At 59.5% G+C, this 27,262-nt stretch overlaps 1 protein-coding gene across 2 annotated transcripts; it reads left to right on the top strand.

Moving 5' to 3' along the window:
• Positions 1-255: 255 nt before the first annotated feature.
• LDB1 (LIM domain binding 1) lies at positions 256-25,976 on the top strand. 2 transcript variants are annotated; one of them, XM_050340851.1, is made up of 11 exons: positions 256-412; positions 19,633-19,735; positions 20,321-20,365; positions 20,562-20,637; positions 20,961-21,063; positions 21,264-21,436; positions 21,660-21,782; positions 21,934-22,017; positions 22,266-22,389; positions 22,775-22,917; positions 23,283-25,976. In XM_050340851.1, exons 1-11 carry the CDS (start codon positions 388-390, stop codon positions 23,511-23,513), a joined length of 1,230 nt encoding a protein of 409 aa, XP_050196808.1. In that variant the 5' UTR covers positions 256-387; the 3' UTR covers positions 23,514-25,976. The 2 variants fall into 2 exon arrangements, with proteins under 2 accessions (XP_050196808.1, XP_050196807.1); XM_050340850.1 differs by having other exon boundaries at positions 257-412; positions 22,775-22,923.
• The last annotated feature ends 1,286 nt before the right edge of the window (positions 25,977-27,262 follow it).

Genomic DNA, 27,262 nt, shown 5'->3' with positions numbered 1-27,262 from the left:
CACGCGCTGGGCAGCCCGCAGGGGGTTGGGAGGCGGTGCGCACGCACGCAGCACGCACGCGCTCGCCGGGGGGCTGGGGGAAGCGGGGGAGAACGGGACGCCCCGCGCACGCGCAGAGGCGCCCTCGCCCGCCCGCCGCCGGCGCAGCCGCCCCCGCCGCCGCCGCCGCTCCCGCTCCGCCGCCGCGGCCCCCGCCCCGAGCGCCCCCGCCCCGAGCGCCCCCGCCGCGCCTCACCCCGCTGCTGCTCCGCCGGCTCGCGGCGCAACCGCCCCTGGCCGCGGCGCTGCCCGCCGCCCGCCGCGCCGGAGCCCGCGGCGCTCGCCCATGCGAGACCCCCGCGGCCCGGGCAGCGCGCAGCGACCCCCGGCCGGGCCAGGCATGTGAAGATGTCAGTGGGCTGTGCATGCCCTGGTGAGTGGCGCGGCGCGGGGGCTGTCCCTGGGGCAGGGGTCCCTGCGGCACTGGGGCTGGATGGGGGACTGGGACCACTTGTGGGGTGGGGGCCGCTGTGGTGTCGGTGTTGGGGTCTGGCTCCACAAAGAATGGGGGCTGGTTATGAGGCTGCGGTCCCCACTGCATTGGTGCTGGTGTCCTGCTATGGGACTGGGGTCTCCATGGCATTGGTGCTGGGGTCTGGCCGTAGGGCTGCGGTCCCCGAGGCATTGGTGCTGGGGTTCCCATGGTATTGCTGCTGGAATCTCGCCGTGGGGCTGGGATCCCCATGCCATTGATGGTGGAGTCTGGCTGTGGGGTTGGGGTTTTCATGGCACTGGTTCTCGGACCTGGGGCTGGGGTCTCTGGGGCATGGCTGCTGGGAGATGACTGTGAGACAGGGGACACTTCCATGTGGGTGCTGAGCTTTGGCCGTGGAGCTGGGGTCTCCATGGCACTGGTAGTGGGGACCAGCTATGGGACTCAGCAAAGTGTGGACACTGGAGTCCCAGCACTGTGGTGTGGCCATTGGGTCCAGCCATGGGAATGGGTTCCCCATGGTATGGGCTGTTACAGTCCAGCTGTAGGCTGGAGTCCCTAGGGCATGGACACTGGGGTCTGGTTGTGAGGCTGGAACCCATTGGCATGAATGCTGTGCATGGATCCTGAGATCTGTTGGACCAAGAGGTCTAGGACCCAAGAGCACATGGGTGCCGGTCCCAGCCCCGCGGCTGGGACCTCACAGGCAGGGTGCTGCAGGGGTGTTGGATAGGCATGCAGGTGGCACTGTGAGGAGTGACCCCGAAGTAGCCCCTGTGACTGGAGCTCTGTGGGGTGCACCCGGTCCCTATGTGAGCACGAGGCACAGTATCCCTGGAGGGGCTTGGCCATGCTGCTGGTGGCAAGGGTGCTGCATGCCCTGTCACCATGGCCATTGTGGGGTGTCTGCTCAGAGGCTTCTTCCCGACTGTGGGCTGCTGAGGCTGCTGGAGTACATGGGAGGTGTGATGAGTTGCTGAGGTCTCAGCACCCAGGAGGGTGCTCCCACAGGAATGCTTATCTGGACGCCTGGACTTGGGGGCAGGTTTGAGGCAGCTGGCCCAGCTGCATCAGCTGCTGCTGCATGCAGGATGTCATTATGCCAGGAACAAGGCAGGGCAGGGGTCCCAAGGGGCTGCTGGAGCCTTCTCCAGCACCAGGTCCCCTTGGCCCCTGGCAGCAGACAGGGGGAGCCAAGTCCAGGGGGCCCTGGTGAAGGGACTCTGCCATTTCCCTAGGCAACTGGCACTTGGGGTCCCTGCAGGGACAGTGGGGATGCTCCTCAGCCCAGCTTCTGTGACAGCATCCCTGTGGTCCCGAGAGAGCCTTCTGCCAGGCCAGGACCCCCGTGCTGGGGGATTGCTGGGGGCAATGGGATGCTGTGACAGTGCATGATCCCTGTGCATCCCCTGGGGCCACCTCTGTTGAGGGGTTTGTAGCTGGATCCCTGGCGTGGGGAAGGGGTTGCCCCTGCGTGGCAGCTCCCCGCCTCTGTGCTGCCTGCGCCTTGCCGCCGTGTTTCCATGAAGGCAGGCGGCCCCTTCCCCCATCCTCCTCCTCCATCTCCCACTGGAAGCTGCCAGAGCGCTGCTTCCTCAAGCAGAAAGTCACGTGAACCTCCCTGCGAGCCAGGCCGAGCAGCCACAGCACCCGCCCCGCAGGCACCCCGCACCGGGGGCATGACACTCCTCCTGACACCCCCAGCCTTGGCGGGGGTCCCGCCTCGGCGGGGCAAAGGCCGAGCCACAGCTAACGGTGGGGCCCTGTCACGTCCCCCGGGAGCTGGCCCTGTGCCACCGGGAATGTCATCGCCATGTTGGTGGGCGCAAAGAGGGGGGTCCTCCCTCAGCGCGGTGATGAGGGGCCATGGGGTCACCCCACACCTGGGAGCATCCCTGTGGATGGCTTCCTGTGCTGTGGCCCCCCCCCACGCTGCTGCTGCTGCCCACTCCCCCGCGGCGGGGAGGACATGCGGGTGCGTGCAACGTGCGTGTGCCCCCCGCCTTTCCCCCGCTCCCCCGCCGGGGCTGGGTGGCACATCCAGAGCCTGCGCCCCCTCCCCCTTCCCCTCCCCGGACTGTTTATCGGAATATAGAAAAAACAAGCTCTGCCGCTGGCCTCCCGCCAGCCAGAAACATTTAATGAACCGCTCTGCCCAGGCTGCTCTTCAGGGCTGCATTAACTTGGAGGAGTTTCCTGCTTGGGAGCTGCTGCTGCGGGGGGGTTGGCTGCCCCCCTTCGAAGTTGTGCCTTCTCAGAGGGGCTCCTTATTCCTTGCCATCCCTGGGGTTGCATCCTGCCCCAGTGCACCTCTACTCGCGCCCCTCTGGGGATGTTTCCCTGCTCCTTTCCTCCCTCCCCAAGAGCTTTGGGACAGGGAGGCTGTGCAGCTGGAAACCTGACGCAGTCCTTGTGCCAGAGAATGGTGAGGAGCTGCTGGGGCCAGTGAAGGACTGGGGGGATTTTGGCCCCCACCCCAGATGTGGAGAGGTGAACAGGGAGAGTGTGGCAGGCTCAGAGAGGAGGTGGCGGAGGCCAGGGCGGCAGATGCTCAGTGCTGGTGCCGGTGGTGCTGTGGCTTGGGCTGCTCTGCTCAGCCCTTCTCACCGGGCACGGCTCGGCATCCAGACCTCAGCAGGGCCCTGACCCCTGGGGGCACTGCTCGCTCTCCCAGCATGCTCTGCACTTTCTTTCTTAATTATTTTTATTATTATCATTATTTTTCCCCCTGTAGTGACGGTGTCAGTGCAGAGAGGGAGGAGGGGAGCAGAGTGAAGCAGAGCTGTTCTTCCTCCCTGCAGGGCTGGCTCCAGCTTCATGGCAGGGAAGCAACTTTCCCAAGGTCAGCGCCTTCCCTGGGATACCTTGCAAGGAGCCAGCCTGTGCACCACTCATCAGGAGGGAGAGCTTCCCAGCCCACATCCTCCAGGTCCCGGGATGGACATGCCTGGCCAGGGCACGGCCCACTGCCGTATCCCTCCCTTCTACCAAGCTGGCGCCATGCGTCCCCCACCGTCACGAGGCCGAGCTGTGCCACATGCCTTCTGCGACAGATGCGCTGGGAGAGGGACAGCAGCGAGCGGGCTGAGTGCCGTGGCGGGGGGGTCAGGCAGCCCTGACCTGTGTTGGCTCTGCCTCCCAAATGCCCCTGAGACTACCTAGCACCTTGGGGTGCACCTGGACCTGCTGGGGGCAGGAGCAGTGGGGGTTCCAAGGCTTCATCGTACACGTCTGTGTGCTCCTGTCCAGGCTCTCTTTGTGTTACTGGTGATGTTTGGATGGAACACACTGTTAGCCCTGTCCCCCTCTGCAGCAAAGTGCCCACATGGTAGATGCTGTCTGTGCCGTGCTGGCTGCCTGTGCCTGGCACACTCCAACAAAGTCGGGATGGGGTTGTGGCTATCTGGTGCTCAGCAAAGTGATTTCTCAGGGATCTGGTTGCTGATGTGAGGTTGTGCCATCACAGCTTTCCTTAGGGCTGGTGCAAGCTCACCCAAGATTTGCCTGGACAAAGGTGGATGGGTTAGCTCTGTACCAATGGGCTCAGCACTGTTTGTCTGCCCAGGGCCTCGAGTTTATTCCAGAAATGTTATCTGCTCAGCCCAAACTGCTGTGAAAGCTACTCCTTGAGGAGTGAGTGAGTGCCCCAGTGGGATGGGACCCCCCGGGGCAGGGAGGACTTGTGGCCAGGAATGCACTGGCCAGGCAGCTGCATGCCCCCAGGCAGGGTGGGAGCCACAACACTACAAGTGTCCCATGTCCTTCCCTTGCCTGTCAGCTCACTCGATTTGATGCCACCCTCTCCTGCTCCTGCTCAGCTATAGGGTTGCCCAGCCATATGCATGTTTATTGTACACACAAGGCATGGGTCTGCGTGATGTGCCAGCAGCATGCTGGGAGCACTGTGGAACGAGCATACCCGTGCTCAGCAACCATTGGTGCGTCCTGGGGCACACGCTGCACCACCAGCACAGCCTGTGAGAGCCCCTGGCTCCACGGGAGGTGACACTGGGCCTTTGGGGCCACCGTTGTGTGTGGTGTGGATGCACCCCTGGGCCTGGGAGCAGCGGGTATGGGGGCAGCTCCCCGGGCGGTGGGTGCAGACAGGATGGGGCTGGGTGACCGTTATCAGCCTGCCCGCAGGCTGCGGCTGTGGTTTCCTGCCGGTGCCTGGGGGAGGGTGCTGGGGAGCAGGCAGGGCTGCCAGGCCCCACCTGGAGAGGGGGTTGTGGCCACTGTCTGCCCCTCTCTCGGGGTCTCTGCTGGGCAGGGTTGAGGTGGATGCAGCAGGGGTGCTACTGGCAGATTTTGGGAAAGTTCACTGCAGCTCATGGGAGTGCGGGAGAGTGGGCTGTGCACCAGTGTGGGGTGTCTCCCTTGAGCAGGGGTGTGCTGGTGGGGGACCAGGACCCGTCAAGAACTGTCAGACTGGCCCCTTGTTGCAACTTGCCCCCTTTCCTCCCAGGCAGGTCTCGGATCGGGGCGAACGTTAAACCCAGGGTGTAATCTCCCCCGTGGCAGGCGCTGGCCCCTGCCCAGACCTGCCCCACCCTCCCTTCAGGGTGGCCGATAACGCCCTGCCTGCACCCCTCTGCTGCCACTTCCCTAGGGGGCCCTGTGGGGCGTAGCTCCTGTCCCCACTTTGCAGGGTCTTGCTCTGCCCTTGGCTTTGTGGAACTAACAGTTAGGTCCCAGAGTTACCAAGGTGACACTGTCTGTGCCCAGGATGGCCCCACGGTGAGGGGGTGGCAGGCAAGGGGTGGGTGGGGCCCCTGCTTTCTGCAGGAGCAGCAGCCTCTGTCCCCCTACTACACACTGAGGTGCTGGTGTTGTGAATGCAGCGGGGTTTCTGCAGTGCAGCCCAGGTGCAGATGGGACATCGTGCTTGCAGCCTGAGGCAGGCTGGGACATTGGCAGTGCTTGGATACTATTTGATGAGCCTAGAGGGGCGGCAGCTCCCACCACCCCTGTTCTGCAGCAGCCGGTTGCTCCAACCTCTGCTCTGCTGCTTGCATCTTCCTCTATCTGGGGCCCTGTGCAGCCTGGGGGGCTCCCCTCGAGGGCAGGGTTTGCCCCTGCTGACTGTGGGCAGCTGCAGGGTACTGGGTGCCAGCTCTTGCCCACCCCAACTCCTGCCTCCCCATTGGTGGGAGCCCAAGGCAGCTTGTGGCATTGCAGGCACGCAGCTCTGCCGGGCATGGGGCAGGTCCAGGCGCCCCAACCTGCCTGCTCCAACTGGCCCAGGATGAGCCCGGGGCACCTGCGGGCAGGAGCAGGCAGGAGCATGGCAGCGGGAGCTCTCTCCCCACAGGGGACAGCAGTGCAGAGCTGCTGGAGGACCCTGGTGTGGGGCAACAGTGCATGGAGTCAGGAATGGGTGTGCCTTTTGGGTACGGGGAGTGCTGGGCTGCCAAAAGTCCTTGCAGAGGGGCATTTCTCCGCCGAGGCTGGGGAGATGTCGTTGATGCTCCTCCCAGCTCGGTGCCCCTGCCAAATCCTCTGGGCAGCCACGGCATGCCGAGGCACCCTGCCTGCTGCCGGTGCGTGCGCGGCAGGAGGCTTGGACCATGGAAAAGTCTTCCCCCCAAAATCCCAGGCTGTCCCCAAGTGGAGTGGATGGGGCTGTGTGTTGATCCCGACAGGAATTGGACCTGGAGCTGTGGGAGCTGCCATCCCCATCCCATGGTGGCCGTGTCCCTGCTTGGCCTAGCTGGTGGGGAGGAGGCAGCCACTAACAGGAAGGACACGCATGTTAGCAACGAAAACACAGCAGCGAGAGGAAGCAGAAGCGATGCATTATTGATGGAGCTATTTGATGCTGCTATATTCGGAGAGCTGCTCCAGAGTGTTCAGCAGCACCATGTTTGGGGTGGCAGGGGGGATGGGCTCTGCTGGTGAAGAGTTACCTGCTTCGACTCAACCATGTGCAAGCCGGGCCCCAGGAGATGTCCCCTACTTTCTTCCAGAGGGGCTTCCAGCATGGGAGAGCACGGTGACATGTGGGTACCAGGAGTCCCTGGAGCTGCATTACTAAGTGTTGAGGACTGTGTTGTGATTTTCCTTGGAAGCAGCATTGCCTACCCCTTAAGACGGGTGATGGTCTTCTTGCGGGACAGAGGGCAGGCGCAGGATGCTGGGGCTGTGCAGCCATGCTGTGTGTCACCCCCTCCCTGCCGTGAGATCCCAGGCCGGGAAAGGGGCTGTAAAATGAACCATTCTTGTAACATGAGAGAATCCACCTGGAGCCTCCTGAGGAGCCTTAAAACCCTGCGGCTCTGGCAGGCTGGCCCCAGGCTGCTGCCAGAGGAGCTGGGGCTCACTGCTGCGGGTGGCTGTGCTGGGGCTGAGCTCTCGCAGGACATGTATTGTGATGTCTCAGGGACAGCATAGGAACACTGTGTTATGTTTCTCTGGTGCTGGTGCCATGGGGAAACCTCTTGCTAGAAGGACCTGCCAAAGCTTACTGCACCTTCCCCTTGGAGCCTGTGGCCAGCCCAGCGGTGATGTGGCCAACCCGGGTGGACATCCCATATGCTTTGGATGCCATGTGCTTTTGGGTCCTGTACCCTGCTGTAATCTTTCTCTTCTTGTTCTGGAGGGGATGGGCAGTGATGCAAGCACTTGGTTGCTGCTTGTCTGGGGCTCACATACTTAGGTTATCTTCCTCATCCCCTGTGGGATGCTCAAGATGTGACCCTGTAACCTCCCACCCTGCCCTGGCAGCCAACTTTCCACCCAGCCCCTGGGCTTTCCTCCTGCATCTGGATATCTGGAAGTGGTTCTGGTTTTGAAGGGTTAATCCCAGGAGTCCCCAGAATCTGCTGCCTGCCCGACATGACTCACTATGTCGTTTCCAGCCTCCCCCAAACCTTGTTTCTGGAGAGACGGAGCTGTGCCTTCTATAGCCAAAAAAGGGGGCCCTTCTGCCCCAGAACTCCCCCCTGATCTGGGCATGCATAGCTTTAGGGGGGAGAGAAGCCTCTTCTTGAGAAACAGGGAAGCAATGCATATTTCTGTTTGAAAGGTGGTAGGATTTGGGGGGATGGCTGTTGTGTTCCTGAAAGGGGGCTCTGGGGTGTGTGCCATGCTGCACTGCTGCAGGCTGCATCTGCGTGCGTGCGACAGCGCCCAGGTCTGGCTGCTATTTGGGCAAGTCCGTGAGGTTTGGAAGTGCCAGGCCAGTCCGTCCCCCAGTGCAGGCTGTGCTCTTTGCAGAGCTAGCAGATTTTTATTATTATTTTTTATGCAAGCGCGCGTCCGTGTCCCTCTTCTATGCCTGCGCCTGCTGGGGCCCCGGCCAGGTGTTGGTGTGAGCATGCCCTGCCTCCTGCCCTGCTTGCCTGGGGTCCCTCATGCACTCTCTGCAGGCACACCAAGCCGCAGCCACAGGGATCAGAGAGACCTGGGCATCCTTTGGCTATGCTAGTCCCTGCTGGGCTCTTCCCATCTGCCTGTCTGGGATGTATCCCTGTACTCACTCCTACTCCTGAGCTGCTGCTGGTTCCCTGCCTGAGACCTGCACCAGGTGTTGGATCAGGGCTGGACTTTGGGGAGACCAGGCAGGCATGGGGCCCTTGCTAAGGGAAGAGTGGAAGCTGGGATCTGGGGGATGCAGGGCCCTATTGCAAAAACCTGTCACCCTCTGCTCCCCCTGCACTGCGGGCGTGAGCACATCGTGAGCAAGGGGCTCCCCCCACACAGTCACTGCCACACACGCTTCCCAGCTGCATCCCAGCCCTTCTGCTCTCCATCCAGCATCTATTTAATTATTAACTCGGCTATAACCATAAACAGCTGGGGCTGCTGCAGCCACGTGGACCAGTCCAGCGCTGTCGTCAGAGCCGAGCAGGGACACGTGAGCAGTCCCGAAGGGCTGCTGAGCCCCAGGATAAATTGCTCAGGGCATGTTTGCTGTAGATGCACCGGACCGGGCAGTGGGGGCTCTTCTCTGATCCCCCTGGCCATGGAACTGGTGCCAGGAGTCTCCAGTACAGGGACAAAATGCCTGTTTTTTCACTGTTTTGCAGTATTTTGCAGTAGTGGTGTGGTGTTGAGTGCTGGTGGCTGGCTGTGCCTCGTGCATCCTTGAGTGGGAATGGGTGCAGGCAGACTGTATTTACTGACCTGTCTTGCCAGGAGGGGTGTGCCATCCTGGAGCTGTCACCGGCATTGCAGCCAGAGCAATTTTTTGGCCTAAGGACGGTGGGGTCAGCGTGCTGCAGCCCCGTCTCACCTGGTGCCACACAAATTTGGGCTGACAGGGGGATGGGCAGTGGAGTGGCAGCATGCTGGGGCACTCACAGCATCCCCATGCCCAGTTCTTGGGGCACCAACAGCATGGGCATCTCCAGCTGCACATACCTTTAGCAGAGTAGGGTGTCACAGAGGTTGTTGGATTTACAGTGAGTTTTTCTCTCTGTTTGTCTGGGGTTTACATTGACTTTTCCTCTATTTAGCTATGTGCCCATGGAAAGTGGTGTTCACTGCAGGGTAGCCTGCAAGGGGAAATCATTATGGTATGATGGGCACTGGCATGGGGATGGATCCTCACTTGGCTGAGGGGGCATGGGGGTCAGGAGTTGGGGGATGTTGCCTGTCTGTCTTTGGTGCTGGTCCCAGCCAGCAACATGGTTGTGGGGCAGGGGGCTCCCCCGAGTCCTCAGCTGCAGGGCTCTGGGGTACACAAGCACAGAGCGGAGGACACCCCCAAAACTTTGTGGCTGAGGTTTTGCACCCGCCATGTCTGCTCTGTCAGGGGGGCAAACGTGCTTGGCAGGACCTGACCGGTTGTGCCTGCATTACCCCAAGGCTGCTGTTGGGGAGGGGATGAGGTGCGGGCCTGGCCCTGCAAGCAAGGGGGTGTGGGAAGGTGTGTGTGCCCCAGGCGTGGGTGCACACCTGGCCAGGGCTGTGCCGGGAGGCATTTGGGAAGACATGCAAGTGCATGCCAGCCCATGGGGTGCACACCAGCCCACGTGTGCAGGGTGAGATGCACCGGCATGTGCGTGTGTGTGCGCTGAGCCTGCTCTACCACCCGGAGCTGGGGGCTCTTGGGGCTTTGGGGGACACAATCTGGACTCGAGGATCCCGGTTCATGTCCCTGCTGCCCATGGGCTTGCCAGCTGGGCTGGCAGCAGAGGTCTGTGGCAGTATGACTTGCCAGGGCAGGAGCTGCAAGGGGCAGATGCGAGGCAGGAAGGGAATGGGAAAAATGGGATTTTTCATAATGGAGATTTTCATTATGAAAATTTTTTACAAAAATAGAAATTTTTGTGTAAAAATTCCAAATTGGAAGAGCTTGGAGTTTTGTCAAGGAAAGGAGATCCGTGGGGTCTGAAGGCAATTGCAAACGGGCACATTTTACTTTTCATCCCCCCTCCCAAATGAACCGGTCGTATTTTTTTCCTCTCCCTGAACTAGGGGAAAGGAAAACAAGTTTCGGAAAGAAAGAAAATCCCGATAAACTTCAGACACCCCCACACTAAGCCAAGGAGGAGGTCTGTTTTTTTATTGAAACTTTCGCGGTGGGGAAAGAATCCTTGCCCCGGCTGGTACCGAGCTCCTCAGCGGGACGCGGCTCCCGCATCCCCCCGTTCCGGGGGCCGCCAGTACCGGCGCTGGGCGGGCGGGGGAGCCGCTCTTCAGGGACCCCTTTCGGGCGCCACCCCGGCCCTTGGGCCCCGGGGCGGCGCGGCGCGGGGGGAGCGGGCCCCGCCGCCGCCGCAGCCATTGTGGTCCCGGCCGCGGCGCAGACAAAGGAAGCGCCCCCGCCCCGCCCGCGCCCCGCCCGCCCCGCCCCGCGGCGGCCCCGCGCCGCCCGCCCGCCGCCGCCGCGCCGCCGCCGGACCCCCGCCCGCCGCCGCGCCGTGAGTCACCCCGCCCCCCGCGCCCCCTTCCCCCGCGGAAGTTTCCCGGTGCCCCCCTCGGGTGGCGGCCCCGCTCTGGCGGCGGAGGTGAGGGCCGGGGTCCCGCCCGCGCCGCCCCGCGCCTGCGAAGTTGTGCGCGGCCGCACCGCGCCGCCGCTCTCCGCCCGGCCCCCGTACGGCCCGGGGTCCCCGCGGCAGCCCCTTGCCCGCCCTCTGCTCCCCCCGCCCGGCTCTCCCCGTGTCCCGTTTCTCTATCCCTCGCCGGCTCCCTTCTCCATCCTTACCCAGCTCTCCGGTCTCTCACTCCTCCCCAGCTGCTCTGTGCATCCTTGGCCCCCAGCTCGTTCCCTCCCCACCAACTCCCCTGCCTGTGCCCCCCCTGCTTGCCTATGCCCTCCCCGCCCGGCTCCCCTCTCCATCCACTAGGTCTTGTCTTAAGGAGCGGCACCCCCCAGCCCGGTGTGATGCTGCCGGCAGCCCCCATGCCCCACCGTGCCCTACTCCATCCCAGCCCGCAGCTCCCTTTGTTCTTCCCTCGGCTCTTTCCCCTGCCCGAGCCCCTTGACAGCTGCCCCGCGTCCTCCCGCGTCCCCCTGCGTGGGCTGTCATGGGGGCTGCGGGTATGGTGCCTGGCTCTGTGAGCTGCTCACCCGCCTCACCTCGCTGCCTGCTGCAACTTCATCCTTGCTCGCAGCTCAGAGGGTCCCGCCAACCTCCCATGGGTGCCTTAAAGGGAATAAAAGGTCCAAGGGGTGCAAACGCCTGAGGGCCACACACCTTCTCACAGGAGCTACCCTCCCGGGGGGGCCAGACTCAGCGGGCCATGGGCACAGGGGGCTCATCCTCCCTGGCAGACAAAGCATTGGCTCAGCCCGGGGCAGCCAGAGCTGGAGGCCAAGGGGCCAGGCTAGGGGTGGGAGCAGCATCTTTGGGAATGGGGAAAACTCAGCAGCTCCGGCTTAGGAATCGGCATGCATGCCAGCACTGTGGAGGGGTGTCTTCACCGGGAGGGTGTTTCCCTGGAGCCCCCTCGGCAGAGTTGCTGTGGTAGGCTACCCTGATCTCGGGTGTCTGCCTGGGTGCTGACGTCCAGTGGTCTCTGCCAGCCCACCTGGGATGGGCAATAAGCACCCAGGGGTGGCACTATTGGGGTTCCCTTGGCTTGGGCAGCCCCCGATCACCTCGCTGCAGCCCTGGCTGGCAGAGGCCAGGCACCATGGCAGGAACCTGCCTCTACCTAAGCCAGTGCTGTAGCAGGAGCCCAAACTGGAGGTGTCAGCCCATCCTGGGGTGAGGTGTGAGCAAAAAGCTCCAAGGCAGGGGGGGTGTCCCATAGGGAGTCACCTTCTGGGGCACGGAGCATGCACCCATCCCGCGCTGCAAACCCTCACCTGCCTCCTTCTCACCAGCGGAGTCTGAGCCTGCTTGAGAGTGCCCAGTGGGCCAGACAGGTGTGGGAGCAAACACCCCTTCCCAGGGTCTTCCCAGTGGTTCTCTGCCTGCTTTCAATAGCACCTTGTCCAAGCAGTTTTGCAGCGACTCCTCCAGTGCTCGTCAGGTATCTGGTCCTACTGTTTCTAAGTATGGGTAAACATCAGTGTCCATGTTCCTTTTTAAAGCCTCAGGTTTTGGAGTGTTCTCGTTGTGGGGAATTGTAGTTTTCACTGAAGTAGAACTGAACGTGATCTTTCTGCTCCTGATTTTTGTAGAAATCCCAGGTCTGTGATCTGAGCAACGCTTAAAGACTGAGGAGAGAAGCGCTGAGCAGAACAACATGCAGGTTTTGTTACTTCAGAGAGAAAAAGTTGTGATCTAAGGGGGACAGGCTGGTGCTTGAAAGTTTGGTGATACAAAGGTTTTGGTGTCTTTTGATGGAGACTTTTCCCCTCACCGGCAGCAGGTCACAATCCATGTGAAATAGAAAAAAGACAGTGAAAAGCCCCAGAAGTTCGCTTGGAGCAAAGGTGCTCTGGTCTAGGAACCTGGAGTCTCTTTCAGCTTCTTTTCAAAGAGCAGTGATACCTGGCGTCCCCGAGCTTGCCCAGCCCATCGGTATGCTGGAACAGAGGGTGATGTGGACCAGCCGGGCCCAGGGCTCCTTCCCTGTCCCATGGCTGTCAGGGTGGCAGCAACCCCTGTGGTCTCTCTCAGTGTGCCAGTCTTCTGCATGCTTGCAGCTCTGCACTGGCATGAGCTTGAGGTCTGCATAAACAATACAAACTCCAGGTCCTGTGTGGTGGCAGAGCTGGACAGCACTTCTCCTGGTCCTTTCTCTTGGAAACCTCCTGTCTTCTCAGTGACCCGAGTACAGAATGCTCCTGCTGTTGTTTGCTCCGTGTGCGTGTGTGTTTGTGGGTTGTGATGCTAGCTGCGATGAGGTTTGCTGCCCCATGGGTTGTTGTTGTTTCGGGTGGAGTTGTAACTAGGGTTGCTTGGGTGAGAGGGTTTCCCCGGGGCTGTGCTGCGATGGTAAAGATAGTTTCTACAGAGTTGCGGTGCTGGGACTGGGCTGCTCGTGCCTCAGGAGCAGCAAGAAGGTGTGCTTGACCAGACCCTGTCCTTTTGCTCCCTGGGGTTTTGGCCCCATCCTGCACTGGTTGTCCAAAGCCCTGATGCCAGTGGCAGCATGTGCTGCCAGTGCAGTGGTGCGGTGCAAGTGCAGGAACCACAGCATTTGCTCTGTCCCCAGCGCTGCCAGCAGCCGGCCAGTCCCTCGCTCAGCCGCTCCCACATCACTCCTGAGGAGAGAAAAGTTCAGCCTCAGCAGGGGGGCAGGCTTGCCCTGGCAGCTTGAAGAGGCAATGGAGGTGTTTTGTGAGCTGCACTGGGCAGGTTCCCACCGTACTCTCACTGTGCCTTCCCTCCCTGGGCATCTGTGAGTGATACAGACTTTGGGACAGCCACTACAACCCCAGCGTCATGGTTTGCCCCCAGGCTCAAGCCACCCCAGCATGGCCAGTTGGATCCTCACGGCAGGAGTTATCCAGCTTTTTTACCCCCTCCAGAGCGGGCGCCTGGCCGGCTGCCAGGGCTGTGGGGCTCCACCTAGGAGGCAACATGGAGCAAGGCGGCTGTCTGGTGGCGGGGCTGCTGTCTCCGGAGACTACGCGTCCCAGCGTGCAGCGTTCGGCGCCGATGGCAGCGGCGGGGAGTGAGGTGGAGTGTTGCATCCCGGGATCGCAAATCTCCATGTGCCACGTGGGGGCTGACAGCCTCCTGCGCTCCGAGGCAGCAGCACTTGGCAGTCTTGCGGGTCTGAGGGATCAGTATGAAGCCCCCTCTGTTGGCATAGGGCAGACCTCAGCCTCTTGCTGCCACTTCCCTGCTGTGGCTCTTGGCTCCAGCTCTCTGGGGCAGATTCTGTCCCTGTGGAGGGCTGTGCCGAGCAACAAGCCCAGAATCCCTTGTAGAGCTGTGTATTTTACTCCACCACGTGCGTGGTGGGCAAGGAGGCAGGAGCAAGGATGTTCTGTGAGGCCATCGGCACGGTTGCCTTTGACTGAATTTTTCTGTGCTGCTGCAGAGCCTAGAAAACCTTGCATGATGAAAACCCTAGTTTGTCTGGAGGCTTTTATTCACGGGATGCCGACAGGGTTTTTTTCCAGCCCCGTGGCTCCCACACCATGTTGTTCGTTTGTGCGCCTGTGCTGACTGCACGCTGAGGGATGAGAGCCCAGTCACTGCATGATGGCAGGGCCCCAGGGTGCATGGGTCTGGGTGAGAGGGAAAGTGGCTAGAAATGTGAAAGGTGCGTTCCTGAGGCTGAAACCGGCAGTGTTTGATTATGGATCGTCTTTGAGACAGTGAACTGAAAGGAGTAATTAGGGACAGTGGGATATTTCCCTGAGAGTTGCAGGAAATGACTGCCTCGTGGTAAGTTGATAGTAGAGGAGCTGAAACTGGGTTATCTGTGGGATTGCATCTGGGGCTCGCAGCCTTGGACGTGATTCAATTTTCTGGCTGTTTTGCAATTGGCAGGGCGTGCTCTTCTCCCTTTTTCCCTCCTGGAGAATTCCCCATCTACGTGTCTGAATCATCTGAGGGACAAAATGGGAAAGGGGAGACTGCTGCCATCCTTAGCGTGCTGCAGGGCAGTGTGGTCCCCCAGGGCCTCAGCTGAGTACCCAGCTCTGCAGGATGCCTTCCTAGGAGACCGGGGACTCCAGCAGAGCTGGGGCTGTGGGACTACTCTGGGCCTTGACCTGTAAATCCACATCCTGGCCAGCGCTGCCTCGCAGCCTGCGTCAAGATTGTCACTTTGTAATAACTAGCTGCAAGTAATTATCCCTTCTCTGGCTGTCCCCCTGAGTTTGTGAGGCAGCCTATAGAGAGGAGCACCCTTGGGTCCAGGTGCTTTGTGTGCTGCCGTGGGGGACTTTTGCACTAACACTGCAGGATGTGACCTGGAGCCGGGACACTGTGCACAGCCACGTGGTACAGGCAGGGAAGCAGCTTGTGGTCCAGATAAGCTCCATGGCTGACTCAGATATGTAGCTTGGGAAAAGTGAGAGGGTAATCCCTGCACACAGCAGGGCAGGTGGCGATGCAGGTTTTGCCTCTGTACGGGTCAGGGCCAGGCGATGTGCTGGCTGGGTTCAGACTGGATGCTGCTGAGTCCATGGCACATGGTCTTCTCCAAAAGTGGCATCTTGTCTTCCCTACACAGCCCGGCCTCCTGGGAGCTTCAGCTGCATCAGTTCTGCATTTTCAAAGCAAACGGGCTTGCTGCAGTTTGAGATTGTCGCTGATAATGTCTCAGGTCATGCCTCTGTGTGTGCTGCCTGGGTTCCTGTGTGTTTAATAACAACATCAGGGTTTGCAATTGGCTTTGCTCCATTCCCTCTCTTCTAGAGAAGAGGAGAAAGAAGAGGTGAAGGCAGGCTTGTGGGGGCAGACCAGGGACTGCTCCATGTGCCTCTGCCTGTCCCAGTCACTCTGAATACTTCTCCATGTTTGCCTCACAGCTTTGCCAACTTCCTGGACACCAGGCACTGTCACTGGGTAGAACCACGTGAATTATTTGAGTTGTTGCCCTGCACCCAGCCCCAGATAGCAGCCTCCTGGATAGCACCCTCCCACCAGCCATGCCAGTGGGACTGGGCTGGGAAGATGTACTTCTTGCCGCTATCACCGCTCCCACACCCCAGCGAGGCAGCCCTGTGAAACAATGCCGCTATTTACACTTTAAAGCCTCGTTAGGCAGCCAGGAAGCAGGCACAGAGCATGCTGGGAAGCATTGGCTGCCTTTAGTGAAGGCTGGCCTCTCTTCTTCCCTGGGCTGCTGGGAGGAGCAGGATGCTCCCTGGCTGAGCTGTAACCCTGTGGCCCCTTTCAAGCCCTGCTTCTTCATTTATTTTTATCATTTACGTTTTTAGCCTCTGCCTTGTTGCTGAGCTTTGCTGCTTGCACGGAGCAGCACTGGCTGCCCAGCTGGAGTTGGCTTCTCTCTGGGATGGCGGGGCACTGATTCCTACCAATGGCCACAGGTGTAGGAGTGAGATGTTGACGCTGCTTTGCCTTTGTCCTCAGCAGTTCTTTGCTCTTTACAGGCAAGCTGAAGTGAAAAGAGTTCAAGCAGGGGCTTTTCTTCCTGTTCTGCACGTCCCCTGCCCAGGCAGGCAGCTGGTGCTGGTCTCGGCTCACTGTGTCCTGCTGTCTCCTGTCTATGTTGGCTCTGCAAAGTGCCCACTGTGCTTTTGGTGCTTTAGGAATCCCAAAGTTCCCCAGCTCTGGGGGCTTGGGTAGGGTTTGAGTCATTCCTGCTCTAGCAAACCCACCGGAAAATGCACTAGAAGAGCTTTCCCCATGGGGCTGGTAGCTCACAGGGAGGGAACACAGAGGAGAAGACATGTGGAGGGTTGGGCAGTGCTGGGCTGTACGTGAGTCATGGGTAGAGCACCTGCCTTCCCTTCCCTGGGTGCCTGCCTTCCTGGAGCTGTTTACTTGCCCAAGCTTTTGTGGCTTCCATCCTGCCCACGGCTGAGGACCTGGCCTTGTCAGAGGATGCTGAGGCAGGACATCCCTTCACGGGGTTCCCTTCTCCTGCACCTCTGTGCTGAGGAGGAGCTGTGAGGCTGCCCACCTGGCAGGCACTGTGCTGTTTGCCCAGACCTGCCTGGACCAGTAGCTCACCAGCTGCAGCATCAGCCTGATTTTTTCCCCTTGCTGAATGTTTTTGCAGTGCTGGGCTAGCACCAGAGGATAGCTATTGGAAGCATCTCCTGTTGGCTCAGGGTCCACAGGGGCATCACATGCTCAGCCACCGGGCAGCATCCCTGTTTGCACCAAGCCTGCCCAGATCCTCTGTGCGCAAAGCAGGAGGCAGAGCAGGGTCATGTGGAAACACCAGCTGGGGCCAAGCACTGGGCTTGACTTGGGAAGGGCCACATCGTGGAGCTCTGGGTCACTTCATCCAGCTGGACAGGGCTTACGTGCAGCTGGAGCAGCATGAAGGGGAGAGGTGGTGATGGAGGGATCTCCCAGACCAGGCAGCGTGACCCTTGCGTGAGTAAAAGTTAGTTTGCTGCTGCTTTAAAGTATTTATGTTATTTCATGTAAAGTGTGTACAGTAAATGTAGAATTTGGACAGCCTATATCAAATCCTAAGGCTATTGCTAGCGTTGTTTTAAACCACTGAATCCAATTACATATTTTACACTGCATTAAAAATAACACTTGGTCAGGATGCCAGTGTTACTGAGGCCAGTCACAGACTCCTTTCCTTTCCTCTAGATCCTGAGATAGGTCACTCAGTGGAGCTCCAAAAGCAGGTCATGTCCATATTAACCTGCTAGAGAAGGCCCAGGATGGAAATGGATGCTTGGGTAGGAGTGGTGACCTGGCTTATCTACTGTCCCACCTCCAGGAGCAGGGAGCTAGGGAGGAGCAGGAGAAGCCAAATGAATGGAGAGTGATATGTCTCCCTGGTCTCCCCACCCCAGGAGACCTTTCTGCTCCCTGAGAAAAAAGATGGGGACTGAGAACAGCAAGAAGCCTTGGGGACTTAACCCTCCCATCTCTCATCAGTGAATAAAAACAAAGAATTGAAGGATGAGACGTGCTGGGTCCAATTTTTTTCTCCTCCCCATGGACAGGGTGACCAGAAACAAGCAGTTCTCCAGCCAGTGCTGTCTCTGCCTAATGAATCAGTTTGTTTTCAACAGAAGACACACTTTTGGGAAGTTTCCTAAGCATCGAGTACCTTCAACGTTGTGTTGTTTGCTGAAAGTGCAGAGGAAATGGAAGTGCTCTGTTTCCAGTACAGTTTGGGTTGAATTATCATTTCCATTAGGTACAAGTTGAGGTGGATAAAGCAGAAAGCAAAAATTCCCTCACAGCACCGACTGACCAGCATCGACCTCCCTTTTAAAATTTTTTTTATCTTTGAAAACATTAGGTAAGAGCAAGGGGCCAATGTTGTTAGCAGCTGTATGAGAAATTGTGCCGTGCCCCACTTATCCTCACTGCAGGCGGGCAGGAGCTGGAGCTGTGAGCCATGTCTGAGTGGCTGGGCTGGCTCCAGCCCTATGGGACTGGTGCATCCTGGTGGGTGCTGGAGAGAAGCTGGATTCAGCTGCTGCACGGAAACATGGTGAAAAGGCTCCAAGAAAACAAGAATCAAGGAGTAAAACACAGATTTCCCCTGTTGCAAGTTGGATTTAATGCCGAGGAGGTGACCCCCTCTATTTTTGACCAGCCCTTGCTTGCTCAGCAGTGTATGCAATCCCTGTGACTGCTGACTTGGGGTCCCGGGAGGCTTTACAGGGGTGAAGGTGATGCCCTGGTCATTCTTCCGTGTTGGCTAATGGCTTGCAACAAGCTGGACATCTCGGGTCCTGGTGCTGATGGCATCGCTTTCCTTGACCTTGGTGCTTTTTGCTCCCCTCCTGTATCCGACACAATTGAACTGCTGCTCCGATCCTGTCCCTGCACTGTTCCCCACAGCCTAGCTGTGCGTCAGAGCCCAGATGGGCAGCAGCGTGCCTGGTGCCTCGGGAACACTTCCCTCCACTGCTGGGCTTGCTTTCTCCAGTACTGGCTGGCAATCCTGGCAGTTTGTGGGCGTTGGGAAGTGCCCGTCCCAGGGCTGTGTGCAGGCGGGCAGCCGATGGGGATCCCGCCTTGGCCCCGATGTGGCCGGCTTCGGGGCCCCTGCCTGCAGCGGGGCGGGGGGAGACGTGCCCGTGCGCAGCGAGGCCGGCTGAGCCGGTGGAGCCAGAGCTGCCTGGCAGCTCGCCCGCCGCTGCACCCCATCCAGGTCAGCCTGTCTGCCCGCCTGCCTGCCGGGAGGGAGCCGCGTGCCTCGGCAGCGCCCGGGCACAGCATGCTGGGTCCTGCCACCCGCGGGGTGTGCCGGGGCTCCCGCAGGCCTCGGGAGGGGTGCTGGCAGCTGCAGCTCCTGGGAACCTGCCCCTGCTGTGGGAGAGGGCTAGTGAGTGTGGGAGCCCCCTGCTTCCCCTTGGGAGCCTGGATGGGTCTGGCTGTGCCCGGCATGGCTGGATTCGACAGGCATCCATCCCTGTCTCCCATTGGCAGGCCGGGGGGGGTTGTCTCCTGGTTGCTTTCAGGGATGTTGCTGGTTTGCACACATTGTGTGCTCTATTGTAGACCCCATCACACCCCACGGCCCACTGTGGGCTTCTTGTCCTTCATCCTGGTACTGCAGTGGGCATGAGGCTTTGGGATGTTTTGATCACAGCTGGGGGCTGGCGTGTGGAATCTCTCTGTCCGCCTGGAGCTGGGTGGCCACTGGTCTGCCTGAGCGGCAGATGGTGGCTGCCTGGGGACCTGCCATCCGTCCCTCTGGGTGATTATTCACCCGTCACCATGACGATGGAAAGGTCAGCGAAAAGATCCCGTGTGGTTCCCGGGTCGGTTGGTGGGATTAGGAGCAGCGCGGGAGGAGGGCTATGGAGAGGATAGGGTCCAGCTATCCCCCACTCTGGCTAATGAGCTGGACTTGTCCCCCTTGGGCACATCCCCAGAGCCCAGCCAACTGAGAACTGACAAACCCTGGGCACCTGTGGGGAACCTTCTCATGGGGCTGGGCTCTTCTGGCTGCTAATCCTGAGTTCAGCCCTGACCCTGTGAGTCCCATCCTGCAAAGGGGAGGCCTGGAGCTGTGTGTGGAGTGAAAGGGCTGGGCTGACACTGGGGAGAGCAGAGGAGGGATGTGACTGTGGTAACAGGGTCTTGGCTGGTCCTTCATCCTTCTTCCTCCTCACAGCAGCAGCAGCAGCAGGATGCATCTCCTCACAGGGTGCCCCCACTGACCTGTGTCCCTTCTCTTTACAGGCTGCTCCTCTAAGTCATTCAAGCTGTACTCGCCAAAGGAGCCCCCGAACGGCAACGCCTTCCCCCCTTTCCACCCGGGCACCATGCTGGATCGAGATGTGGGGTGAGCTGGTGTCCTGGGAGGGGTCTGCAAGGTTGCAGTCTGCACCCCAGGGTCTCTGTTATGCTTCCCAGCAGCATGCAGAAAGTGGGGTGCTGGAATTCAGTTAGCACAAGGGTAGAGAAGGGGTCAGAGCAGGCACAGGTGGTACTGGGTTGTACAAGAATGATATTTGGAATGAAGAAAGCCCCTAGGTCCTGAGCTCTCTAGGGCCAAGCCCTTTTCCAGACCAAGCCCTTGGGATGACTCTGGACAGGGAGCACTCCCAGCTTCTCCCAAAGCAGCCCCTTCTCCAATCTCTCCTGCCTGGCACCAGTCCTAGTTGCAGAGGAGTTGGGCACATCGCCAGCAAGCAGTGGGCCAGGTCCCAGGGGTGAAGTAGCCAGTGATGTGAGATCAGAGCCCATTTTTGGGGTACAGGATGCCCATGGGGCTGTCACATGTTGGTAGCCAGGGTGCAGCCCGCACCGTGTGTGGGGGTCTTGCCTCCAGCGAGCCTGATCACCTGCTGCTGTAACCGGGGAAGGGGGAGCTGTGGTGGGAAATCCCCACTAAGACTGATCTGCCTGCATCTCTTTCCACCCCTAGACCTACTCCTATGTACCCACCAACGTACCTGGAGCCTGGAATCGGGTAAGCATGGGGGGCTGATGGGAATCCTGCAGGAAGGGGAACTTGTGCCCGTGGTGGGTGTGCCTGAGCAGGGCCAGCACACTGCTGACTGGGACTTGTGGGGGGATTGCTTGGACTCTGCCAACCATGGGCTCAGGACCCCTCCCCACCCTGTGGCTGCCTTCCCCTCTGATGGGTTCCTGTGCTCTCTGGGCAGGAGGCACACGCCGTACGGGAACCAGACTGACTACAGGATATTTGAGCTCAACAAGCGGCTGCAGAACTGGACAGAGGTAGGGAGCTGGGGCAGCAAGGGGCAGACAGGGGTTAGAGGATGCTTCCGTGTGTGTGTTTTGAGGGTGGGGTCCTCTGTGCTGCCTGCTGTTATAAGCTGCCTTGGCTCTAGGAGAAATCCCCTTGGCTGCAGGGTGCTGTCCCACTGTGGAGATCCTCAAGCACCTTGTCCCATAAGGACTTACTAGTCCCATCTGCAAGCACTCATATTGGAGCGCAGCCCCCATGGACTGAGCGCATGGCTACTGTGCCTGGCAGCCAGTGGCTGTCTGTCTGTCTCTCTCTCCTCCCCATAAACTAAGTATCTCTCCGCCATCCTCAGGAATGTGACAATCTGTGGTGGGACGCCTTCACCACGGAGTTCTTTGAGGATGACGCCATGCTAACAATCACTTTCTGCTTGGAGGATGGACCAAAGAGATACAGTGAGTACCAGCCTGAGCCCTCCTTCGTCAGGGCATTGCCCTCCGGCAGGAGAGAGTTGTGTGCTCAGGGGGATGTGGGCAGGGTGTTGGAGGTCAGCGGTCTTCAGCCAGCAGGGACAGGAGGAACCTCTTCATGTATGTCCCAAGGCACATCTGGGTGAGCCAGGTTTACTGACCTTGTTTTCCTCCTTCTGCTCCAGCGATCGGCCGGACTTTGATTCCCCGTTACTTCCGCAGCATCTTTGAGGGGGGGGCCACAGAGCTCTACTACGTGCTCAAGCACCCCAAGGAGTCCTTCCACAACAACTTCGTTTCGCTGGACTGTGACCAGTGCACCATGGTCACCCAGCACGGCAAGCCCATGTTCACCCAGGTACTGGCTGTGCCTACAGCTTCTGCTGCCCCTCACGTCTTGCTTTGGTGTGCCCCCGTGGTGGCTGTGGTCCCACAGGGCTCATGGGTTTGGCTTGTGTTGAGTCTCCTGGGAGGCAGAGGCAAGCCACTGGGAGGGTGTCCAGTGTGCAGCAAGGGCTACTCAGGGGATCTGGGCTGGGGGAGGCTGGAGCAGCCTGTGCCTGACCCTATGCCATGTCCAGGTATGTGTGGAGGGGCGGCTCTACCTGGAGTTCATGTTTGATGACATGATGAGGATAAAGACGTGGCATTTCAGCATCCGCCAGCATCGAGAGCTCATCCCTCGCAGCATCCTTGCCATGCATGTGAGTACAGCTCCAGGAGCTCCCCCAGGCACGACTGACACTGCTGAGCTACTCCAGCTGCTGTGCAGGTTGGGGGGACCTCAACCCAGTCCCCCCAGTCACAGATCAGGGCACAGGATGCAGCTGAGCCATCTGTCCCTCTTGCTCCTAGGCACAGGATCCCCAGATGCTGGACCAGTTGTCCAAGAACATCACACGCTGTGGGCTCTCAAACTCCACACTCAACTACCTCCGAGTAAGCATGCCAGAAGAGGAGGGGATGCAGCTCTTGGCTGCCCTGGGGTGTGGGGAGACAGCGAGGCAGACTTTGAAAAAGGGGTCTTGCAGGGGTGCTGCAGAGAACCGTGGGGCAGCGGGTCTGCCGTGTCCCACAAGCTCCCAGCGTGGCTTGGGTTGGTGCAGTGCAGACGGCTGCCTAACAGAGGGGTTTTGCTGGGGCTCGGAGCATTGCGATCTAAATCCATGTCTGTCTGCTCCCTGCAGCTCTGTGTAATCCTAGAACCAATGCAGGAGCTCATGTCACGACACAAGACCTACAGCCTCAGTCCTCGGGACTGCCTCAAAACTTGCCTCTTCCAGAAGTGGCAGCGGATGGTTGCTCCGCCTGGTGAGTTTCACACTGCCTGCTGTGCTGCCTTTGGGTCTCTGGGGCTGCCTGCTTGGGCCCTGCCCTCAGCACAGACTTCTCCCAGCCCCAGAGCTGTTCTTGGCCTCGTTTTGTGAGGTTGGGGTGGTGAGACAAGCAGCTGGCTTCCTTCTGCCTTCCTACTGGGGCAGAGCAGGGCTGCAGGCAGCCAGTGCTCCCTGCCTGGGGGCTGCCAGCTGTTTGTGGAAAGCAAAGCAGGGATGGAAATTTTCCCGCTGCCTCTCCTGTCCCCTGCACCGGCGAGTAGGGTGGTGATGCTGCCTGGAGGGGAGAAGTGGTCTTTGCAGAGGTGGGGTTTGCAGAAAAGGGTTTGGGACTGACCATGTATGTCTCCATCCTCCACCAGCGGAGCCAGCACGGCAGCAGCCCAGCAAGCGCCGGAAAAGGAAGATGTCGGGGGGCAGCACCATGAGCTCCGGTGGGGGAAACACCAACAACAGCAACAGCAAGAAGAAGAGCCCAGCCAGCACCTTTGCCCTGTCCAGTCAGGTACCTGTAAGCATCCCGTTTCCATTCTCTCTTCCTCCCTGGGGGTGGAGGGGAGGGTGCTCTGCCCCAGCCTCTGGGAGTTGCTAGGGGGAGACCCCGAGGGACTGCCTGTCCAAGCACCCCCAGCTCTTTCCATGTGATGGGAAGAAGAAGGAATGGGTGTCCCAGCTGCCTTCCTTAGCTCCTTTGTGCTCCTGCAAGGGAGTGAGGATGTGTTGTTCCACACAGTGCCCGAGCTTGGGACATGTGGTGGAGATGAGCAAGTGGCCCTGCAGCTGGGCAAAGGGGCTGCAGTGTTGAGGGTGAGATTGGCGGCCCAGGCTCCCCCCACCTCGATTATGTTTCGGGACCGTCTCCCCTTTCAGGATGTGATGGTGGTAGGCGAGCCCACGCTGATGGGGGGGGAGTTTGGGGACGAGGACGAGCGGCTCATCACCCGGCTGGAGAACACGCAGTTTGACGCCGCCAACGGCATCGACGACGAGGACAGCTTCAACAACTCGCCGGCGCTGGGGGCCAACAGCCCCTGGAACAGCAAACCACCCTCCAGCCAGGAGAGCAAGTCAGAGAACCCCACGTCACAGGCGTCGCAGTAACGGCCCCCCCGCCGCCCCGTGGACTCAGTCCCAACCAATCTACCTGTACATTTGCAACAGAGTGACTGGGAAGCGGTGAGGTCCCGGGGGCACACCGGCGCCGCGCAGATGATGGGGTGCACGGCCTGGGGCGCGTGCCAGGCAGGCAGCCCCCAGCCCTCTCCCCCCGCCGCCTCCCCGCACCCCCACGCCTGCCTCCGCAACGGACCCCAGGGCAGGGGTGGGTTTCCGGGGCCATAGCTTCGTTATTCCCCCTCTCTCTTCCTCCCTGCTTCTTGCCCAGAGAGCTTCTCATCCCCGCCCCGATGTGCCCCACCCCTCCCTGCTGAGTGGGGGGAATTAGGAGGGAGGTGTTAGCAGCAGCTGGCATTACCAGATGCCACGTGTTGGGGTTTGGCACAGCCCTGAGACCCTCCTCCTGCCCGGGTCCTATGGCTGGTGTTTGCTGAGCAGCCACCTGCAGCAGGGTTGCACATCCCCGGTCCAGCCTCGGGCTGAGTGGCGGGGGGGTCAGTGAGAGAAACCCGTCCTTATGCCTCGGGTTCTGCCGCAGAACCTCCTCCGGCTGGCGTCAGATCCTGCATCGCTGGGGTGGTGTTGAGGATAGGGCCCCATCGTATTTCCCCGCTCTCCTGCACCCTCCCGTTCCCCTCGCTCCCCAGAGCGAAAGCGCAGCATGGCCATGGGGGCACTCTGTATATAGGAAGTGTGTGGCGGGGGGCCTGGAGGGACACGGAGGACCTGCAGCTCTGCTGGAGCAGCCAGTGCCCTTGCTCACTGCCTGCAGCCCCTGTGTTCCCTCCACCCTGCGTGAGTCTGCCTGGGGCCCCTTTGCAAACCCTGGCTCCTGGTACCTCCTACTTTTGTCTTTTTTTAAGAAAAAAAAATAATATTATTAAAATTGTAAGTTTAAAAAAAAAAAGAAAGAAAAAAAATGGGAAAAGCCCCCCTCAGCCCCCTTGCCAGTTCCCCCCTCCCTGTCCTGAACCCTCTCACCCTGTCCTGACTTTTGTACAGGCTTCTTCTCTTGGAAGTCTCATTTTATATCCAGTTCGGAGAGCTTCAAACCAAGGAGAGACTTTGCAGACTTCCTTTCTAATCCCTCCAGGGGTCAGGGGGATCAGCCCCCCGCCTCCCTCCTCAATGTAAATCTTGTGTGCTGTTGTCCCCACTCCCCCCCCTGGGTTCGTGTACCTCGTGCTTGTACATTTCCGCGCTGTAGACAGTGTGTACGATACTGTTCTTTCAATGTGTTATCACTAGAGCAGGTGCCTCCATTGATGTTAGGGGAAACGATGAGAAAAATAATAATTTTGGGGTTTTGTTTTGGTTTAAAAAAAAAAAGAAAAAAGAAAAAAAATAAACCCTTCCAAGGCTTCTTCCAAGGAGAAGATGGGAGGTGCTGGGGGAGGGTATTTGTGCTAACCAGTTCACCCCAGCAGCCTTGGAGGGAGGTTTTGGGGTGAGATGGGAGTCTGGGCTGCCCATGGGGCCCCCCTGGCATGTCCCAAGGTGGGGTTGCAGCAAGTGCTGCCATGGGGGGTGGCCAGGGTGGGAGGGACTGCCCTAGTGGGAGGGGTCTGAATGTGTGTAAGAGTGTGTGTGCGGGAGGTTTGTGTGTCTGTCTGCATGTGTAAGGGAGCCCAGGGCAGGCAGAGCAGCCCTGAAGTTTGAGGGAGAGGGTTGTGTGCTCCATTCTCTCTGCCAGACTTGCGCCCAGCTCCCTGACGGAGATCCCATAGTCCATGTCCCACTGCCCTGTGGGGCAGGGGCTTGGCAGGTGGCACTGAGGGGCTGTCCCTGCCTGGGGGCTCTGGCTGCAGCAGGGGTGCTGTGGGACCCTGCACTTGCCCACTCATGGCTGCGAGTGCAGGGGGTTGCTGAGACAGGGTGGGCGCCACCCTGTGTGTCTCCTCCTGCTGTCTCTGGGGCTGGGCAGGGAGATGGGAGTCCTTTGAGTCAGCCCTGGTCAAGCTGAAAATATCCGGAGAGATGCCTTTGTCGGCTCCAGGGCCCTTCCATGGGCAGGCCAGAGGCAGAGGGCATGGCCTGTCAGACCCACAGCTGAAGGCACAGGGGTCCCCACAGCCCCTTTGCAGGTGGGGGCAGCATCCCAGGGTGGGAGCCTGGTGTGGTGGGAGGGGAGCGGGTCTCTGAGAGAGTTGCAATTAAGGTACAATTCTCCACACCATGCCGCAGGGCTGCCGTGGAGGTGTGGAGCCCTCACTGCCCCGGGCACACTGTAATGCCTTTTTGTTTTGTTTTGTTTTGTTTTGTTTTTTGGGGGGTTTTTGTTTTGGTTTTTTGTTTGTTTCATTGGTTGGTTTTTGGGGTTTTTTTTTTGGTTGTGTTTTTTCTTTTGTTTTGTTTTGGTTTTTTATTTTATTTTTTTCTTCCTCCCCTCCATAGTTTGTGCCATTTATGAGTCATGTATGGTACCAATAAAATGACTTTTCGGTTTGAGGCTGTCCTGAGCATTTATTTCTGAGCGTGGAACCAGGCCACTATGGGCAAGGCAGAGAGGGCAGAACCTCATGTCTCTGGTGCCCTGGCAGGGGGTGCATGCACAGGGCTTGCTGCTCCCGGGATGATGCTGGCTCTCTTCAGGCTGCTGGTTCCCAGCCAGACCATGGCCAGCTCCCTGCCACACCATGGAAAGCAGAAATCTCAGCAAGCACAAGGTACAGGGCAACTGGGAAATGGCTCTGTCCCCAAGCCAGAGCAAACAAGCAGCTCAGGGCCTGTCTGAACATCAAGATGATAGGCGTATTCCCTGGGGAGCAGTGGGGGCAGTGCAGTCCTGCTGTGGGAACGGGGCAGCAGCAGCTGAGCAGCGTGGAGGTGTTCTGGGGGGGCAAAGAAGGGACATGGGACCCCCAGAGTGCCAGCCTGCACAGGTACTAGCCCAGTCTCCTTCCAGAAGCTGGGGTGCCCTGTGCCAGCACTAGAGGCAAGATGCAGGCCACCAGTTCCCCCAGACCAGGGCAGATAGCTGACCCCAGAGATGGCGTCTTGCCATCCCCGCTGGGTGAGATGTCTGGGAGTAGCTGGGTCCAGTCCCCAGTCATGTGGACACAGTAGGCTTAAACTGTGGCTGCCTCATCCAATGCACACACCCCACTCTGGCCAAACGTGTAGGGTGAGGAGCCTGTGGCTGTGATTAGTGGTGGGATGAGGGCAGATCTGGGAGTAATGGGTAGGGAAAAAAGGGATGTGGGGGAAAACAGGCTCTTAAAACAGGGCTGATGCAGTGGAGGGTGAGGGCAGGATGGGCCTGTGTCCTCAGAGCAGGGTCTGGGCTTGGATTTACATCTGCGGTGAGGGGATACTACCTTGCCACCCTTACCTTGAGGGACTGAGGTCAGCGGGGCTGCAGAGCACAAGTGCTGTAGTGGGAGCTCGTGGCTGGGCAGGTGGGTGCAGGGTGGCCCCAATGAGCCCATGGTGTGGTGGCATCCAGAGTTGAGATTGTCAACACCCTTGCTCCTGATGTGCACTGAGCTCTGGCAGCCTCAGTGGGATGCCCTGGGCTGGAAGGGACTGATGTTCTGCAGAAGCAGTTCCTGCCATCCGTGAAGGATCCTGCAGATCCAGCCTGGTGGGATGCTGCACATGCACCCGGGAGCTGGTGGAGGGCCCCAAGGAAGCACTTCAGGATTGAGGTCTGAGCTGGAAAGCCCAAGACTACCTGTGAAGCCCCCAAACCTCCCTCTCACATCAGACCCTGTGACAAACTTCCTGCTTTTTAG

This window comes from Myiozetetes cayanensis, unplaced genomic scaffold (genome assembly GCF_022539395.1).
Source record: "Myiozetetes cayanensis isolate MyiCay16 unplaced genomic scaffold, myiCay2020 scf10, whole genome shotgun sequence".
In the NCBI taxonomy this organism is placed as follows: domain Eukaryota; kingdom Metazoa; phylum Chordata; class Aves; order Passeriformes; family Tyrannidae; genus Myiozetetes; species Myiozetetes cayanensis.
Note: the sequence above shows the minus strand (reverse complement) of the source record. Positions and strands in the feature narration are given on the sequence as shown.

Bases quoted from the DNA above. Each gene is read 5' to 3' on its own strand.
- LDB1 (XM_050340850.1), top strand. From the start codon at position 388: ATGTCAGTGGGCTGTGCATGCCCTG. The intron at 20,366-20,561 runs GTAAGCATGGGG...CTCTCTGGGCAG, and splicing joins TACCTGGAGCCTGGAATCGG to GAGGCACACGCCGTACGGGA. The intron at 21,437-21,659 runs GTACTGGCTGTG...TGCCATGTCCAG, and splicing joins GCAAGCCCATGTTCACCCAG to GTATGTGTGGAGGGGCGGCT.